This window comes from Miniopterus schreibersii, assembly GCF_964146895.1.
Source record: "Miniopterus schreibersii genome assembly, chromosome: 15".
Classification (NCBI taxonomy): Eukaryota; Metazoa; Chordata; class Mammalia; order Chiroptera; family Miniopteridae; genus Miniopterus; species Miniopterus schreibersii.
In genome coordinates, this window is record NC_138115.1 from 49016892 (window position 1) to 49035396 (window position 18505).

Sequence of the window (18505 nt, forward strand, 5' to 3'; positions counted from 1 at the left end):
CCAGGACACCGCGGGCGCAGGGCGCGCCTCGGGCACGTTACCTGTCGACTTCCAGGCGCGAGGCCCCGTCCCTGGTGGCGGCGCATCCCTACGGCGCCCCTGGAGCCCTGGACGCCCCCCTGCGCCCCCACCTCGTGCCAGTTCCCGGAAGATGACCTCGGAGCCCGGGATCGGTGGTTGCCTCCATAGGGGCCAGCCCCATGAGCGCCTTCAATGGGTGACAGCGCCCCCCAGAGCCTGGCCTGTGAAGGCACAGCCACATCTCTGGACCAGCCATGGCACCTTGTCACCCAGCCTCTGACTGCACCCTTGGTCCCTGGGCTTGGTGCATGGGAGAGTTTCCCGATTTTATTGATTGGAGGAGCTGGAAAGCTGCAGAAGCAGAAGAGAAGAACAGTAAGTAAGGCTAGGGGGTCGGGGAAGGTGTCTCAGGGAAAGTGACGTTGGAGCTGGACCTAAGACTGGATCAAGGAGTCTTGGGGAGTCTAAAGGGAAGGCACGGCTCCTTTTCCACAGCCCACCAGCTGGATGGTGCAGCTTCAAGAGATGCAGGCCTGGAGCTTTCACGGGCTCTTTGCAGAAGGATGCGGTCTTTGAATCTGGGCGTGTGGCAGAGATTGGGAGGTGACCTCCAAGATTCCTGCTTCTCTTGTCCGGTGTGGAGGGTCTCCAGCTCTGGCGAACATATTCCCCAGTCTGGCATCTAAGGGAGTTTCAGGTGAGCTCCCACCAATACGAGGTGAGTAGAGGTGATGAGTGTCACTTCCACCCCAAGGCAGCCTGGAGGAGGCTGCCTTCTGTGCCCGTGTTACTGCAGAGCAGTGATGCCCAAGGCATGGTCCCCGGAGCAGCAGCGGCATCACTTGGCAACTTGTTGGAGATGCACATTCTCAGGTCCACCCAGACCTACAGGATTGGAAACTCTGGGAGTAGAACCATTGGTCTGTATTTTAATGAGCCCTCCAGGGAGTGCTGATGCAGGAAAAGCATGAACCAAAGCGCTGAGTGGAGCCAGGAGGAGAAAAGCTACCTGCTGACCCATATAGGAACAGGAAGGTAAACTGACTTTGTTAACCAATGGATATTCAGTGGCTTCTTGAAGCAGCTGGTTGGACACGTATTAAGAGACTGGGTTTGATGTAAGCTCTCAGTCTCCCAACCCCAGCCTTCCTCGGGCAGCACGTGGGACTGACACAGGCTGTCCTCTGAAGCCCACAGATATCTGGGAGGAAAATGTTGGCCCCTGGGAGAGCAGTGGACAGACGATTGAGAGGGATCTGATCAGCAGCTAGACAGAGAGACTCTGGGACACTGGGCCCTGGAATGGGCTAATGAACTGATCCGAATACAGGGACTCGTGCCCTCCTCCCTGGGGGAGTGCCGACCTTGGCTAACCAAGTGGGGGTGAGCAGAAAGCAGAAGGGGTGGAAGAGGAGGAATATTCCTCATGCCCCAGCTTCACTTGTGCTCCCAGGTCCAGTTTCTCTCCATGCTCTATCCCGAGCTGCAGAAGCTGTTAAATTAGACTACAAAACTCCCTGCAGGCGTGAGAACAACAGGAGCACAGGGAGCAGGATCCCACTGGCTAACACCATTCCTTGGGCTCATGTCTAAGCAGGTGAGGACTGACCGCTCCCTCTAGAGCTTAGGAAGAAGCCTATATAGTTCCTAAGCAAAATGGGAAACCTACAACAGGCTATGTTATATGCAGCCCCACAATGTCCAAGATACCAGAGCTTCAGAACACACAAGACATCCTCCAAACGTTTATTCAAATGATGTCAGAAATCTCCACGCTCCTTCTTGTCTCAACACGTGGGGTGAGCCTGGATGTAGCCACCAGGGCACTGAGGAAGGGAGTTCCAAGACTGGGTTAGAATCCAGGAAGGCTTGCACGGCAGAGGCTGGCCACTCACAGAGGGATCCACATTGGGGTACAGGGAGGTTATCCCCAGACAACTGAGCCCTGTGGAAATCACACCATGGCAGGGACAGGGGGACACCTCCTTCACTCTTTCTGGGCAATCACCAAGCTGACTGGTTTGACCAACTGTCAGCTGAGAGCCTGAAACCACCCAGGTCTAAGGGTGTGCACCGCTGATGATGTCTCTTCCTTGGTAGATGTTCTCCAAGCTGTCCATGCAGCACCTGCTCCACCTGGCAGGTCAGCTGGCCCTCGAGCTGGCGCGGTTTCACCTCTCCCTCCCAGCAGTTGTAGGTAGTGGACTGGAGCACCAGGCCAGGACACTTTGGGGACTGCAGTCTTGCTTCTGCCCTCTGTTGTGTGGCTCTCCACGGGTCCCAACAGGAATGTGAGGGCAGGGTGCTGAGAAGGAGCCAGAGGTGGGAGGAGAGGCCTCGTGGGAGACTCAGAAACAGGAGGAGAGCGTGCTGTGGTGATCACAGGGTCACCAGGATGCCCAGGGGCAGCACCAGACACAAAGGATGGATGAAGAAGCCTCCTGAGTCTGCAGAGGAAGGCCCAGTCATCTGATACATGAGCCAGTCCCTGTAGAAACTAACTTCTGTATAAACTCCAGGATGATCTTTGCGACCACAGCCGATGCCCCAGCTCACAACCCCCACCTGGACCCAGGTCTCATTAAATTCACAGACCAGGGGGCCCCCAGAATCACCCTGCAGAAACAGAAAGAAAGAAACAGGCATGGAAGAGAACCAGCATCAGAACTGACTGCCCTGCAAGGCACTGGGGAGACGGGCACGTGTGGGGCTCCACCAGGCACCCTCCAGGCCCAGGTTTCTAGGGAGATTTAAAAGTTAAGAATTTTAGCACACAAAATATGTAGACATACTCAAAAAATTGTGTGCAGAAAATATTGACTTTAAACAGAGAAAATGTACATACTCTGATATAACAATAACAAATAAAGTCCTTACCTGGCTACCTTGCCTATCACATAGAAGGGAGTCAAAACATGGGCCTCACAATACTGGTGTTTCCTGCCTGAACCTCCCCTCCTCCCTGTCCCCCCCCAGGCAGCATCAGCTCCTCTCAGGCCAGCCTGGCAGAGCCTCAGCAGCTTGTCCCACTGAACCCCCTTCATTTGAATGAAGGGTGAATGGAGGGGCTGGCAGATGAGGCAGCTTCCAGCTGCCTGGGAATGAAGAAACTTCAAAGGGACAATCAAAATGCAGAGGTGGCCAAGGGCCCATGAACTGACCTGGCAGGAATCCTTTCCTAGGCTACTGTAACCACAGACAGTCCCTTCCTTGACTACGTTAGTGAAACTTCCCGTCTTTTTCCTGAGCATCTCATTACACTTCTGATAGCGAATTATGCTCAGCTCCGCCTCCTGAAGTATTTCTGGAACTACCTCTTTTGGATCTGTAAAGGTAATTTAGGAGAAGGTGGGTCTGTTTAGTGGGCCAGGACAGGAGCCCCGAGCACCCACTCTGGGTCTCGGACAGTGTGTTCACATACAGACACCCACTTAGGGCAGCAGATATTGTCCCCACTTGACATTGGAGGAAATGAGACCCAAAGTTGAAGTGGGGAGAGGAGGAAAGAATCAAAACCAAGCCCAGCTGGTGTGGCTCAGTGGTTGAGCATCGGCCCACGAACAAAGGGGTCACTGGGTTGATCCCCAGTCAGGGCACATGCCTGGGTTGCTGCCTCCATCCCCAGTAGGGGGCAAACTGGAGGCAGCCGATCCATATTTCTCTCTCATCATGTTTCTATCTCTCTCCCTCTCCCTTCCTCTCTCTCTAAAATCAATGACAACATTAAAAAAAAAAAAAGAGCGTATAGCAGAAGAAATAATTAAAACGTAAAAAAACACAAAAGAACCAAAACCAAGACAAGAGAAGGAAGAACTGATCAGGACAGGAATAGGCGAGGCCTTACCAGCCTGAGAAATCAAAACCAAGCATCTGTCACTCTGAGTACCATTAGTAATAGTGACAGGTGTCCTATACATCAGTAAAGTATCTTTAGTTTGGAGCAGGATCACAGACTCTTGAGCAGAAAGTGCCCCAAACGTACCAAAGCCAGCCACTCCCCAGGGACAGGAGTCCCTACAATCTCTCCCAGAGGCATTCTCTGGCCTCTTCTCGCTCGAAGAAAACTCTCTAAGCACCAAGGCAAGTACTTCCAATTTGGCGCAGCTCAGATTAACAGACAAATCTACACCACCACCCCAACTAAAAGCCACCTTGCTTGTCACCCAAGGACCTAGGTCCCAACATACTAACAGAACTTTGCAGCACCATCAAATTACTCCCTAGCAGCATCTCCCCACCCTTCTCCCTCACCTACTTGCTAGAAAACTGCCTCCCTGTGTCTCCCTTTAGCCTGTAGGACAACCCCAGGGCACCAGCAGCCCCTTCCCTGGGCTGAATTTCCTTCACAGTCTCACCTGTTTCCCTCACTTTTCCCCATCCAGTCACCCAGCACTTCGTACCAGCTTGCACCATGAAAGCCTGTTCAGGGAAGCACACAGGCTGGATGTGCGAGGAGTAATTCACAGGGAACTCGAGCAGAGCGAGCGCAATGTCATTCTGGATTGTTACGGAAGCTCTATAATTCTGGTGGATAACAATGTCTTTCACTGGGACATGGACTGCCATCTTGGAGGTGGTGTTCAGGCGTACGTCTCCTATCATCACCGTGTATTCCCAGTGGCTGCAGAGAGATCCTGGAGAGTCTCTAATCCCTTCCATGGGTTCTAGCTTTTCCCCACCCTGGTCCTATCTCCAGTGCCAGCCATCAGCCGCTTCCTGCCCTCCAAACCACATCCCTTCCCCAGACCCCTGGCCACTCTATCCAGTGGTTCTCCAAGTTTGGTCCTCACATGAGCAGCATCAATATCACATGGAAACTTGTCAGAAATGCAAATTCTGGGGTCCCACTCCTGACCTACTGAATCAGAAATTCTGGGGGTTGGGGACAAGCAATCTGTGTGTTAATGAGCTCTAGGTCCATTAATCACCTAGAATCTAGGTGATTCTAGGCCCATTAGAGTTGGAGACCACTGATCTAGCCAAATCAGTCCACTGCACCCAATTCCCCTTAAATATTCCCCCTTGCAAGTCTGTGCCCACACACTGCCTCCCACTGGCATCTCTCCCCCTTCTTGCCACTTGGGGAAGGCTAATTAGCACTGGCTTAAGAGCAGTTAGCATTCAACCTCATTTTGGATCTTGACTTTCCCGGCTACCAAGGGCCCTAGTGTCACCTACCTCTGACTGTAACCTGGAGAGCAGGAACTGTGACCCTTTACCAGATGGGAAGGTGAAAACTCAGGGAGAGGGATAGGATCTGTCCGGGTCCCACAGCCTGACCAGGAGCCCGAGCCTGGAGTCTGGAACACTCACCCAAATACGCAGTGGGCCGCTGTCAGCACCCACCGATTGGCAATGAGGGAGCCTCCGCACACGTGTATGTCATTGATCCGCAGGCTCACCTGCCAGGGCCACTTCTCCTTCGCAGGGCTTCCACCCACTATCCTCATAGTCCGATGGCCACATCCTGGAGCAGGTCAGGGAAGGGAGGACACTGAGAAGGCAAAGCCCCTGATGCCGCCACCACCAAGCCAGAGGGTCCTCAGAGATCTCAGAACCCCCAGAGCAAGGCCAGGGCCCCCCCCTGGGTCCCCAGCACAGGTCTGTTTTTCCCCATGTCCTCTCAGATCTCAGACACACACACCCCCCCCAGGGAAAAACCGTGTCCCCTGAGACCCTCCTCCCCCAGGGCAGGGTCCCAGGCCCCCTAGACGTGGCCAGTTCTCTGTGGCAGGGCCTGGCCCAGAAACATCACCTGTCGGTGCTGCTGTGGCTGCTGTTGCTGCTCGTGGTGCTGGTGGTGCTGGTGGTGCTGGTGGTGCTGGTGGTGCTGGTGGAGCTGGTGGAGCTGGTGTCTGTGAAGCCGCCAGAATTTTGTGGGAACCAGAGTCCCCCGGAGCTGACGCCGCCAAATGGGAGGACGCTGAAGCCACACGGGATTCGGGGCCCTCGGGGGACAGCTTCCACGGGCTCGCCCCGGGGTCCTGGCTGCCGCCCCCCGAGGTGTTTCGAGGGGGCGAGGGCAGCGCAGACCCGCCCTGCGCCCCCTCCCCGCCCGCCTGGGCCTCGGGGAGCCCGGGCTGATGGAGCAGGAGCCAGACCAGGAGGCCCAGGGCGCGGGCGCCGCTGCGGGGGCCGCTGCGGGGGCCGCTGCGGGGGCCGCCCGGTAACGCCATGGGCACCCGGTGGCGCCCCCTCGCGGCCGCTGCGCCCCCCTCCCCCGCCCTGCAGTTGCGCCGATCGGGGCTGCGCCTCGCGCGGGGTCGCCCGGGGTCAGGGCTGTTGGCACCCGCGGCCGCACCTCCCCCCGCGCCTGGCCTCGGCCCTTCTCAGCATTGCCCTCCCCTGCTTGTTTCTCTCTCATGGATGGTTCTCTCTCTCCCTCTCCCTTCCTCTGTCTCTAAAATCAATAAAAACATATTCTTTAAAGAAAGAAAGAAATGTAGCCTTTATTCTGACCAACGACATGCCCAGGTGCCAGGGCTGCCAATGATCAGTCTTTACCCCACTCCACTTCTTTACCCACCTACCTAAATATTCTCATGAGTTCTTTTCAGGTGCAAACCTCACGAGCCCCCTCCTCAGAGAAGGCAGCCTCAGGCCTTCATGAACAGGGACGGGACGGGCAGGGAGGCTCTGCTCCGCTGGCCAAGAGCTCCTCTGGGGCCAGAGGGGAATGAGGGGAGTGAGCCAGCAGACACCGTGAACCCCGGCCTAGCCTCTCTCTGGCCTTTGGCCCTGTGTCTTCCGTAGCTTGGCCAAGGCAATCTGGTGCTCAAAGCTCTACATATCTAGAAGGGACAGCTGCTGAAACAGGCAGCAAAGGGGGAGGGTTGCAGTTTGGACACAATGCTCTGACTCCTCTTGCTTCCAGTCTCTCTGGCTTCCTCCTTCCCACATGCGATGGTAGCAAACTCAGTTACAAAGCTCCCTACGGACACGGTGACAGCTGAGGAGCATGCAACCAGACCCAAGTGCTAGAACCATCTGTGGAGCTCACATCAGGGTAAGCAAGGCCCTCCCCATTCACATGAGCATCTTCCTAAGATAAATGTGCGCTAAGTTCTCTTCGGTGGCCCCACACCCTAGACCAATAGAGGTGCAGAACACACAAGCCACCCTCCAAACGTTTAATCAACTGATGTCAGAAATCTCCGCACTCCTTCATGTCTCAACACAACATGGGGTGAGCCTGGATGTAGCCATCAGGGCACTGCCAGAGGCTGGCCACTCACAGGTGGTTCCACACTGGGGTACAGGGAACTTCTCCCCAGACAACTGAGCCCTGTGGAAATCACACCATGGCAGGGACAGGGGGACACCTCCCTCACTCTCTCTGGACAATCACCAAGCTGACTGGTTTGACCAACTGTCAGCTGAGAGCCTGAAACCACCCAGGTCTAAGGGTGTGCACCGCTGATGATGTCTCTTCCTTGGTAGATGTTCTCCAAGCTGTCCACGCAGCACCTGCTCCACCTGGCAGGTCAGCTGGCCCTCGAGCTGGCGCGGTTTCACCTCTCCCTCCCAGCAGTTGCAGGCAGGGGACTGGAGCACAGGCCAGGACACTTTGGGGACTGCAGTCTTGCTTCTGCTCTCTGTTGCGTGGCTCTCCACAGGGTCAGTGGGTCCCAATGGGAATGTGAGGGCAGGGCGCTGAGGAGTGGGAAGTGGGATGAAAGGCCTCGGGGGTGACTCAGAAGCAGGAGGAGAGTGGGCTGTGGTGATCACAGGGTCACCAGGATGCCCAGGGGAATGATGAACAGCATTGGATACGTGGAGGCAGCCTGGCTCACCACAGCAGCTATCCATTTAGCATAGACGGCAGTGTCTGTATAAACGCCAGGCAAGTTTCCCTGACCGCAGCTGACGCTCCAGCTCACAATCCCCATCTGGACCCATGTGTCATTATACTGACAGACCAGGGGGCCCCCGGAATCTCCCTGGAGAAAGACAAAGAAACAAACTGCAGGACTGGGAGAACACCCAGGTCCAAGCAAACTGGTGGCCCTGCGTGGCACTGGGCAGACTCCACGCTGGGCCTTCCCCAGGCTCCCACCAGGCCCAGGTTCCTGTGCATATGAGAACCGAGGACTGAAAAGTTAATGGGAAAACTTTAATATCCTCCAAGGATATTATAACTGGTTACTTCCCAAACCGCAGTGGTTGTTAAACATTCTGAATATCACCCCTGAGAGCCCCCCAGATTCTTTCATCTAGCCTAAAGTTTCTCTAGAGGTCCTCACCCATAGAGCCAGCTCCCTCCATAGCATGAGCTCCACTCCCAGACACCCCAGAGCATGCAGAACTCTTCTTGTCCTTCCCTAAACCTGCTCTGGTGGCCCCACCACTAACCAGCTCAGCCAGAAACAGCCTCTCCCTCACCCCCACCCTCACAGCAGGCAGTCACCACGAACTGAGGATTCAACCTAAATACACCTCCTTCACCCACCCCACTGCCCTGGGTCCTGCTCAGGATTCGACATCTTTCCCTAGCCTACAGTCCTGCCTGGCCAGCATCTAGAAACTTGGCACAGCATTCCAGGCTACACATATTCTGACTCCAACCCTCTTCTCTGTCCATAGTTGCCACCTCATTGCTCCAGACCTGCAAAATGTTCCCTAAACGTGGCAAGTCCCCTCGAACCTCTGAGTCACCCTCTCCCTACAATGCTGTTCTCCTCTTTCCAAGAGCTCCAAACACTCATTCTCAAAGACCCGGCTCAAATGCCACCTATAGCCCTGCCCGTGTAGCTCAGTTGGTTGAGCACCATCCCACACACCGGGAGGTCACCAGTTGGGTTCCCAGTCAGGGCCCATGTCCGGGTTTTAGGGTCAATCGCCAGTAGGGGGCGTGCAGGAGGCAGCCGACCGATGTTTCTCATCAATGTTTCTCTCTCTCTCTCCCTTCCTCTCTCTGAAGTCAATAAAAAACATAAAAAAATGCCCCTTCTGCAGGGGTGCAGTTTGGTACAGAGGGCAAACTGTGGGCCCAGGAGGCCTGCAGGCACTCACAGGGAGACCTTGAGCTAATTGATGCCTTCGGACCTCACCACACCTGTAGAATGGGCACGATGTCTGCTGTAGGGCTGTGATGTGTCTCACTGAGCTAGTGTGGGTAATGCTCACGCCGGCACAGTAAGTACCACAGAGGGGGTATACTTATATTCTTAGCATTACCTGTCCCCATGTTCCCTACACCCTGGAGTGCCCCCAGGTAGCGAGGGCCGCTCCCTTTTGAAGGAACAGGCCGGGCCAGCTCAGAGGAGTCAGGAGGGGTTCTCGCCATGCATCTCCTTAACTAAGGGTGAGGGGGGGAGGTAGGACGTCGCCCAGGCCCTGCCACTTGGGAATGAGGAAGCTTTGAGGGAACCACCATAATGCAGACGCAGAAAAGGGCCCATGAACTTACCTGACAAGAATCCTTTCCTGCACCTTTATAGCCACAGAGCATTCCTTCCAGAACCATATCCTCACTGGTTGGTATGGACATCTGGAGCAAATGATTACATGATTCAGAGCAGACGATGTATCGGTCAGTCTTCTGGAGAGTATTTGAAAGAAGTGGAGGGCCTACAAGCAAAGAAACTCAGCAGTGGGTGGAGCTGCATGGGTGGCCAGTAAGCCCCCAAGCACCAGGAACCACCTCGGAGAAGGCAGAACACTGGGTACTGTCCCCATTTGACACCAGAGGAAACTGAGGCCCAAAGCTGACATGGGGAGAGGAGGAGGTAGGAGCCAAAACCAAGACAGGAGAAGAAAGAATGGATCCGGACAGGAAGAGGCAAGGCCTTACCAGCCTGACACATGACAGCCAAGTGACTGTTGCTCTAGAAATAGAGACCGGTGCCCTGTGCCTTAGTAAAGTGTCTTTACTTTAGAGCAGGGTCACAGCCTCTTGGACAGGAAGTGCCCCAAAGATTCTAAATCCAGCCTCTCCCCAGAGATAGGAGGCCCTACAGCCTCCTCTGGCTCTGCCCACACCCCCAAGGACAGGAGTTCCCTACCCACCAAGGCAGGTACCTCGGTGAGGGACAATTCTGACTGGCAGCTCATCACACCCTGAGTGGAAATCCACCCTGGATAGCACATAGCCTCTGGCTCTGCCCCCAGGGAAAACCTAAAAATATCCCCAACCCAGCCAGGCACTGTTTCCCCACAAATCTGCCAAAGAAGACCTCACCCATGTATTTCTCCTCCTGACAGCAGCTCCAGTTCCCAGGACGGGCACTTTTTCTAAATGGCCCAATTTCTGGGCTCAAGCCAATCGTGAACCATTACCCTGTCTGTCGCTAAGCCGCTGCCCCCTTACCCGCCTGCCAGGCAGTCCGCCTCGCCGCCCTTCCCTTTCATCTTCTTGCCTAGTCCAGGGGAAAGGCTGCCTCCCTCTGCCCCCGTTTGCTTCCTGCCTCGCAGTCTCACCAAATTCTTCTTTCCTGCCCCATCCGGTCACCCAGCACCTGGCCCCATCTTCCACCTTGAAGGTCTCCTGAGGGATGCACACAGGCTGGATGGTCATCGTGAACTTTACAGGGTAGACAAGCTGGAGCAGGGCAAGGTCATGTCGAATGGCTCCACGTGTCGAGAACTGAGGGTAGCTAATGATTTTTTTGACGGGCACAACCACACTCATGACTGTCTCATAGACACTCAGATCTCCCATCTTGACACTGTACTGCTCACGGCTGTGGGAGAGAGGACAGGCCCCTCGTGGAGACCCTAGGACACATCCCCTGTGCCTTTTCCACACATTTCAGATGGTTCCCAGTCTGGCCCCAACCTCCTGCGCCACGCTCTCTACCACCCTCTCGCCAAAAAACCCCTCCATGATCACTCTCAGGACTGGTTTACTCGCCCAAACAATTGATTCTGTTCGCCAAACTAGTATTCCAGAGAACAAGACCGCCAATACGGACCCCTCCCGCTTTCACTGTGCGTGCTTTGGGTTTGGGTTTGGTTTCTGCCAACCTGCCAGGGCAACAGAACTTAGTGGGTGTCTGAGGAGGGCAGGGCCAAGTCCCGAAGTCTCGCACCTCCACTCGCCACCCCTCACCTGAAAATACAGTGGCCGGCGGTCAGCACCCACTGCGGCGCGATGAGCGAGCCTCCACACACGTGGGTGCCGTTGACCCTCAGGCTCACCTGCCAGGGCCACTCGCCTTCTTTGACATCCGTGCCTACCAGGAATTGCATGAGCACTCGGCCGCACTCTGCAGGGAAGAGTAGGAAGAAGCCCCTCAAAGAAACAGGGCCTGTCTCCCCTGACCCCAGGGGTCCCAGGAGAGCAACAGGCACCCCTCCTCCAGAAGGCCATGTCCTCTGAGTCCCCAGACCATGTACCCCCAGGCCTCCCAAGGTCAAAGTGTGTCCTCCTGAGACTCCTCAGGCAGAGCTGCGCTCAACCAGTCCCCCAAGGGCCGAGCCTGGTACCCCCAAACTCCCAGGGAGCATGGGGTCCCACTCTGGCACTCAGCTCTCTCCTGGTGACTCCCAACTCAAAAGTCACCTGGGACAAACTTCACCACCTTGAAGCCTCTCTCAGGCGCAGGGTCTTCTGGAATCTCTACAGGTGGCAGGTCCCAGAACCTCTCCCTGGGGTCCTGGCGGCCGCCCCCCGAGGTATTTAGAGACGGCAGCTGCGCCCCCTCCCCGCCCGCCTGGGCCTCGGGGAGCCCTGGCTGATGGAGCAGGAGCAGGAGCCAGACCAGGGGGCCCAGGGCGCGGGCGCCGCTGCGGGGGCCTCCCCGTAACGCCATGGGCACCCGGTGGCGCCCCCTCGCGGCCGCTGCGCCCCGCCCCGCTGTTGCGGGAATCCGCCCGGCGCCTCGCGCGGGGTCACCTGGGGTCAGGGCTGTTGGCACCGCAACTCCCCGCCGCGCCTGGCCTGGCCTTTCTCGGCCTTTCCCTCCCCTACGTGTTTGCAATAAAAATTTCAACTCCTTAACATAAACGTTGCACTTAACGTTACTAGCCACTAGTTAGACATAATAGTGCTACCTTTAAAAAAAAAAAAAAAAGCCCAGCCAGCGTGGCTCAGCGGGTTAAGCACAGACCCAGGACCCAGGAGGCCAGGGCTGGATTCTGGTCCGGGCACAGGCCCGGGCTGGGGCTGCAGGCAGCCCATCAATGACTCTCTCATCTCCGATGTTTTTATCTCTCTCTCTCCATCTCCCTTCCTCTCTCTGAAATCTTAAATCCACACCCACATGAAAAGAGCCATTAGTAAAACGCAAATTAAAACTCCAGTGAGGTATCACTGTGCACCCAACAGACTGTCAAAAATTAAAAATAGTGACAATGCCAAATACTGACAGGGACCCAGAGATGCCGGATCATTCATACATTGTGGTAGGAATGTAAAATATTACAGCCTCTCTGGAAAACAGATTGGCGGTTTCTTAAAAAATAAAATATGCAATTACCATATGACCCAATAATTGCACTCCTGGGCATCTATCCCAGAGAAATAAAGATTTATGTTCACACACACAAAAAAATAACTGTTCAAATGTTTATAGTAGCTAAATTCATAATACAGTAGTTCCCCCTTATCCACGGTTTCGCTTTCTGCGGTTTCAGTTACCCATGGTCAACTGTGGTCCAAAAATATTAAATGGAAAATTCCAGAAATAAACAATTCCTAAGTTTTAAATGTCCCTCCGTTCTGAGTAGCATGATGAAATCTCACGCTGGCCTGCTCTGGCCTGCCAGGTACGTGAATCATCCCTTTGTCCAGCGTCCCCACACTCAATACACTGCCACCCACTAGTCACTTAGTAGCCATCTCCATTATCAGACTGAGTGTCTCAGAATTGCAGTGCTTGTGTTCAGGTCACCTTATTTTACTTGATGGCCCCAAAGCACAGGACTAGTGATGCTGGCAATTTGGATACACCGAAGAGAAGCTGTACAGTGCTTCCTCTAAGTAAAAAGGTGAGAAAGACCACATTCATGTAACTTTTATCTCGTTATATCATTACAGTTGTTCTTTTTCTATTACTAGTTATTGTTGTTCATCTCCTGCTGTGCTTAATTTATAAGTTAAACTTCATCATAGGTATATAGGTATAGGAAAAACATAGCACAGTGTACCCTTGAACAGAAGCCAGTAATGGCACATAGAGACATAGAAATAAAAAGGGATTTAGTCTTAACAAGAAATGACTTTAAAAACTTACATTCATGCCCTGGCCAGTGTGACTCAGTTACTTGGCGTGTCATTTCCTACACGAAAAGGTGGCAGGTTTGATTCCCAGTCCATCGCAGGTCTGGGAGTGTAAGGAGGCAATAGATTGATGTTTCTCTCTCACACTGATGTTTCTCTCTCTCTCTCTCCTCCTCTCTCTAAAAAAAACAAACAAAAAAAAACATTAAAAACATTAAAGCAAAACTTATATTCATAACCACCCAGAAATAAAGCCCCAGAGAATACCAATTGAATTAGTTAGGATGAGGTTTTTCTATGAATAACTGAGACCGAAAATGACAGTGGCTTAATTATAAGTGCAGGTTATTTTTCTCTTGCATCAAGAGCTGTGATGTCAGCCCTACAAATTCCAGAGAGCCAACTTTCTTCTAAATTCCTGTTCCTTCCCCTGAGTGTGTTCCTCATGTCCCAAGATGGCTGTTCAAGCTCCAGGTACCATGTGTACATTCTAGCCGGGAGAGAAGGGAGAGATAAAGAAGGGCTTGTCCTCCTTCTAAGGGTATTTCCCAAAATTCATACCCAACATTTGTTTATATTTTATTGGCCAGAACTTAGTGCCACGCTTAGATATATGGGAGGCTTATAAATGCAGCTTTGCCCGGCTGCTGTGGCTCAGTGGTTAAGTGTCAACCCATGAACCAGGAGGTCACCAGTTCAATTCCCTGGTCCGGGCACATGCCCGGGTTGTGGGCTCGATCCCCAGTAGGGGGCGTGCAGGAGGCAGCAGATGGACGTTCCTCTCTCATTGATGTTTCTGTCTCTCTCTCCCTTCCGCTCTAAAATCAATTTTAAAAAGAAAAAATGTAGTCTTTATTCTGTGTTTTGCGTAGCTTGCCCAAGGCAATCTGGTGCTCAGAGCTCTACATATCTAGAAGGGACAGCTGCTGAAACAGGCAGAAAAGGGGGGGGGGGGGAGCTGAAGTTTGGACACAATGCTCTGACTCCTCTTGTTTCCAGTCTCTCTGGCTTCCTCCTTCCCACATGTGACGGTAGCAAACTCAGTTACAAAGCTCCCTACGGACACGGTGACAGCTGAGGAGCACGCCAGGCAGTCTGCCTCCTTGTTCCTCCCTTTAGTCTTCTTGCCTAGTCTGGGCCTTTGCACTGGCTGTTCCCTCTGTCCCCAGACACTGCACATTTCCTCGCCTCCTGGGTCTCTATCAGGGTCAGCAGACTTTTTATGTAAAGGCCAGCTAGTAAATATCTTAGGCTTGGTGGGCTAAGAGACAACATTGAGAATATAATGCAGGTACTTATATATACCAAGAGACAAAAGAAATTTCCACAAAATGCTCGTCGATGAAATGTGAGATATAACAAGAACTGAGGGCTGTTTTTCTGCTTTGTTTTTTGGTAACACTAGGTCAACTAAGGACAAGAACGGAATTCTTCTGTGAGGATAACATCAAAGTTAGTGCTCCCCATCATGGAACTGATGGCAAATGCTCTTCTGTAAAAACCATTCTCAGTTGGGGATGGTGAGCCAGATGTGATCTATACTCAAATGTCACCTCCTCAGTGAGGCCCTCCAGGACACCCTCTCAAAAACTGCCCCCCCCCCAAACACTGCCCTCTCAATCCCCCTGTCCCTTCTCTGCAGTGCTTCTCACAATCTGACACACTACATCTCTTACTCCTATTTCTATTGGCCGTCTTCCCCTTCCACATGTAAACTTGATGTGGGCAGGGTTTTGGTCTGTCTTGTCACTGCCCTATTCCCAGCGTCTGGAACATGCCTGGCACATAGTAGGCACTCAGTAAGCATCTGTCCAATGAATGAATGAATGAATGAATGAATGAATGAATGAATGAATAGAATTGTAGTGAAGAGAGAATGTGTTCATACCTACAAGTGCTTACAACATTGCCTGGCACGCGCTGTGCTCAGTAAGTATCCGTCACTGTTACTTCCAGGAGGGACCCCAAGCATCTGGGAAATGCAGGCTCCAGAGCGAACAAAACCTTTCGGCCACCAGACGTGCGGCTTCTCCTGCTTCCCCAAGCCCGCCCCGGGAAGCCCAGGGCCTGATCCCTGGCCCCGCAGCTCCGAGAGTCCCCTCCTCCGGGCCTCTGGAAATCACGGTTCCTGGGGCCCATGCGCCCCCTTCTCCGGCCCCCTCTCTAATCGCACAGCAGCCCCGTCCTGCGGTGGAGGAAATGAGGTGAGAGGCTGAGCAGGGGTAAAGCGGAGCCTGGGGCACACAACACGGCAGACAGACCGATGGCCAGGATCTGGGGTGCGCCAGCAGCTGGGCTGGGACCAGGAACCCGCGCCCCCCTCTCCGCGGGCGGCTCGGCGAGGCGGGCGTCGGGCTCACCCGGGAGGCGCCCCGCCCCCTGGCGCGGGGCCAGCCGTCGTCCCCGTGAGGTCAGCCTCCGGCCCGCGATTTCGGGGAAATACCAGCCCCTGATTGAAACCAGGCGGCGGTCAGGCCCCCGCCGCTTTCCCAGTAGGAACTCGGGTGTTTGTTCCGAGACGAACAGGAGTGGGCGCGGCCTGGCGCGGGGCGCGCAGGCGGGCGCCCGAGCCGCGTACCTGGCCGCGGGTCCGCGCGCGCGGGGGTGGCGGACGGGGCGTCCCGACGTCTGGCGAGGGCAGCCTGCGGGGGGCACCGCACCCGGCACATCGACCGCGCCGGCCGGGCGGGGGGCGCGGACTGTGACCTGGAAGCCGCGCGGGGGCGGGCAGGGCAGCGTCGCCGAGACCCCCACGCGGCTCCAAGCTCAGGCGGCGGGCGGGGCCTGGGAGGAAGCGGGCGGGGCGCGGGCCCGCCCCTTCCTGGGTGGGCAGCCCCCGCGCCGCCCCCGCCCCGTCCCTCCGAGCCGCCCGCGCGCCTCCGGGGTCCGCGCGGCGCCTGCAGGGGGCGCCCGAGCGCCGTCCCGGCGCGCACCGGGCGCGGGCATCTGGAGCGAGTTAGGCCGGGCGGGCGGCGGGCGGCGGCGTGAGCTCATCCCGCCCGCCCGCTGCGGTCTCCCCGCGCGGCGAGGGGAACGGAGCACAGAAGCGCCGCCGCGGGCCGGCGGGGCGGGGCCGGGCGGGAGCAGGGCCCCCCGGGATGCGGGTGTGCGCGGGGGCGGCAGTGTGTGTGTCGCTGGCGCGCCGCCCAGCGCGGGCTGAGCCCTGGGGGCAGCCGGTGTCGCCGTGTGTCACTGTGTCGTGGCTGGTGAGGGTGTGTCTGTCCCCATGGGGGAAACGCTGCGTGTAATAAGTTGCACACATCCCAGCGCATACTTCTCATTTTACAGAAAAGAAGGCCGAGTGCAGGGGAGGGGGAGAGCCGGGCGGGTGGCACGAGCTGGGACTGCGGGCTGCCCGACCTGAGCCCGTGTCCCAGGGTGTGTGCCAGCCCACGTGCTCCCCCGTGCTGGGGTCAGTGTTTGGGGCCCACCTCCCCTCCGCCCAGGCACAAACCTAGCTCCCTGGTCGCTGCTCCCCCACACCCACACCCCCATTCCTCAGGACCTCGGGCACTCCTCTTTTAGAAGGGAACAGACCCCTTGACAGCAGGGTCAGGGCCAACAGTGACACACACAGACCACATAGGAAGACACAGACACACACCTGGATACAGACTCGCTCGTGGAGACACACACTGACACACATATGAAGGGACGCGCGCCTATTAGTGGGACTCGAGCCCGAAGAGCCAACAGGTGGTTTGCAAGGTGGTGGTGAGGCTGGGAGAGGTCTCTTGGTGAGATGCCTCCACCCTGCCAGGGTCAGGGAGCAAGAGGGGCTGGAGATCACTGGACCCCAAATCTTTGAGGCTCTGGCTCCCTGCAGTGGGTCCTGCAGGTGCTGCCCAGGGCATGAAGGGCCCCAGAGGCCCCAAGACTCCCAGGACCGGGAGCCAGAGTTGGGACATGGCACTGTGTGCATCGCCAGACACAGTGGGGAGCTGGGGCTGGAGCAGGTGCGTCTGAGCACCCAGGGCTCCCCCTACCCATCATGTTAGTCCTCACTTTGGACTCTCACCTCAGGGGCCTACCGTCCCAGTTTTGGGTAGCCATAGTTCCAGCCGTGCTGGAGACCTCAGGGTGGCCACCCAGAACCCACCTGCCTTTCTGGCTGGGCTCCAATTGACATGCCCCCGCCCTCCTTCCTTCACCCCACAGCTGAGTGAGTGGTGGCTCAGAGACAAGGATCCCGTCTGCAGGATGGGGCATCTGAGTCTATCACCCTTCCTGACCAGCATTTACTCTCAGGGCCCAAAGCACGTGTTGGCAGAGGGTTGACAGTGCTGGGCTTGCTAGGAATCTAGGCCTCCGTGTCCCCAAGGCATTGCCACCTGTGAGACGGAGAGGACAGCATGCCCTGGCTGGGCCTCCCCAGGGAATGTTAACTCTGAAGAGATGCGCATCTACCATAGCCACTGGAGTCCTCAGCTCCCAAGACACTGGGGCAAGCTGGGGGAGGGAGTTTTTAACTGGAATGACTCTGGTTTACATAACCAGAGCCTCCAAATTACTTAGCAAAACATGTTTGCTTTTTAATTAACATGTGCTTGAAAAACAATGGTTTTAATTAAAGTGGGTGGGGGAGAGAAAGGACGGTGGGGGAGAATAGTTCCAGGAGCTCCAAGACCCCGCCCAGACCTCTTAAAAATAAAGTGGGAGCCTTGCCTCCAGCTGGCAGAGGCTGGGAGGCAGGCCCCTGGGGAGCCCACCTGCCTCCACCCCTTTCCAGCACCCTTGCTGAGACTTGGCCTTTTTACTGACAGTTGACTCGCTTACCCACTGTTCCCTGGTCCCCTCTGGGAAGCAGTCTTTTGGGTAAATTAATGGGGGGTCCACCGGGGAGAGAAGAGAGAGGGAACAGCCTGAGTGAAGACCTGAGATTGGGGGTCTTGTTGGGGGAACATTAAGTTTACTGGGGAGGGAGAGACAAGGGGGGGGGAGGTGACCCGTAAAAAAGCCAGGTCCCCCAGGCCGGTGGACTGGAAGGGCAGGGCTAGACCCGGGTGTCCAAGCCCCAGTGAGGTGGGGGGAAGGCTGAGCTGGGGCCAGGAACATAAGGTTGGAAGGGAGGTGATACTACCTGGGGCAGAGGGATTGGCAGAAGGAGGGGAGGGCAGTAGAGACTGGAGGCAGGGGGTGGCCTGGAGCCAGGGGGCTTACTGGTTGGTCAGAGGCTGATGGCCATGGCTGCAGGCTTGATCTGTCCAGCAGGGGTGGCATTGGCCCCATCGACCTACAAGCAGAGGCACCCACCCAGTGGGTGCTCAGTAAATGCTGGAGGAAGGGTGAGAATGAGGAGCTGCCCCTCCAAGGCAGCCACAC

General features: G+C 55.8%; 1 protein-coding gene across 6 annotated transcripts; it reads right to left on the reverse strand.

Annotated features, from left to right (window-relative positions):
- Positions 1-60: 60 nt before the first annotated feature.
- On the reverse strand, positions 61-15958 carry LOC308567882 (serine protease 42-like). Of its 6 annotated transcripts, none has more exons than XM_081159970.1 (7): positions 15762-15958; positions 15086-15368; positions 13197-13362; positions 11072-11228; positions 10441-10703; positions 9431-9591; positions 61-2637 (listed from the first exon to the last, which is right to left on the reverse strand). In XM_081159970.1, the coding sequence occupies exons 4-7, from the start codon at positions 11209-11211 to the stop codon at positions 2401-2403; spliced, it is 801 nt and encodes a 266-aa protein (XP_081016096.1). In that variant the 5' UTR covers positions 11212-11228; positions 13197-13362; positions 15086-15368; positions 15762-15958; the 3' UTR covers positions 61-2400. The 6 variants fall into 6 exon arrangements, with proteins under 6 accessions (XP_081016096.1, XP_081016098.1, XP_081016095.1 ...); XM_081159972.1 differs by having other exon boundaries at positions 13197-13286; positions 15072-15368; XM_081159969.1 differs by having other exon boundaries at positions 15072-15368.
- Between the last annotated feature and the right edge of the window lie 2547 nt (positions 15959-18505).

Coding starts and splice junctions, on each gene's coding strand:
- LOC308567882 (XM_081159971.1), bottom strand. CDS start 11,211: ATGCAATTCCTGGTAGGCACGGATGTCAAAGAAGGCGAGTGGCCCTGG. Junction 10,704..11,071: donor GCCGGCCACTGTATTTTCAG/GTGAGGGGTGGC, acceptor TCTCTCCCACAG/CCGTGAGCAGTACAGTGTCA. Junction 2,638..9,430: donor CAGGAAAGGATTCTTGTCAG/GTAAGTTCATGG, acceptor CTGTTTCTGCAG/GGTGATTCTGGGGGCCCCCT.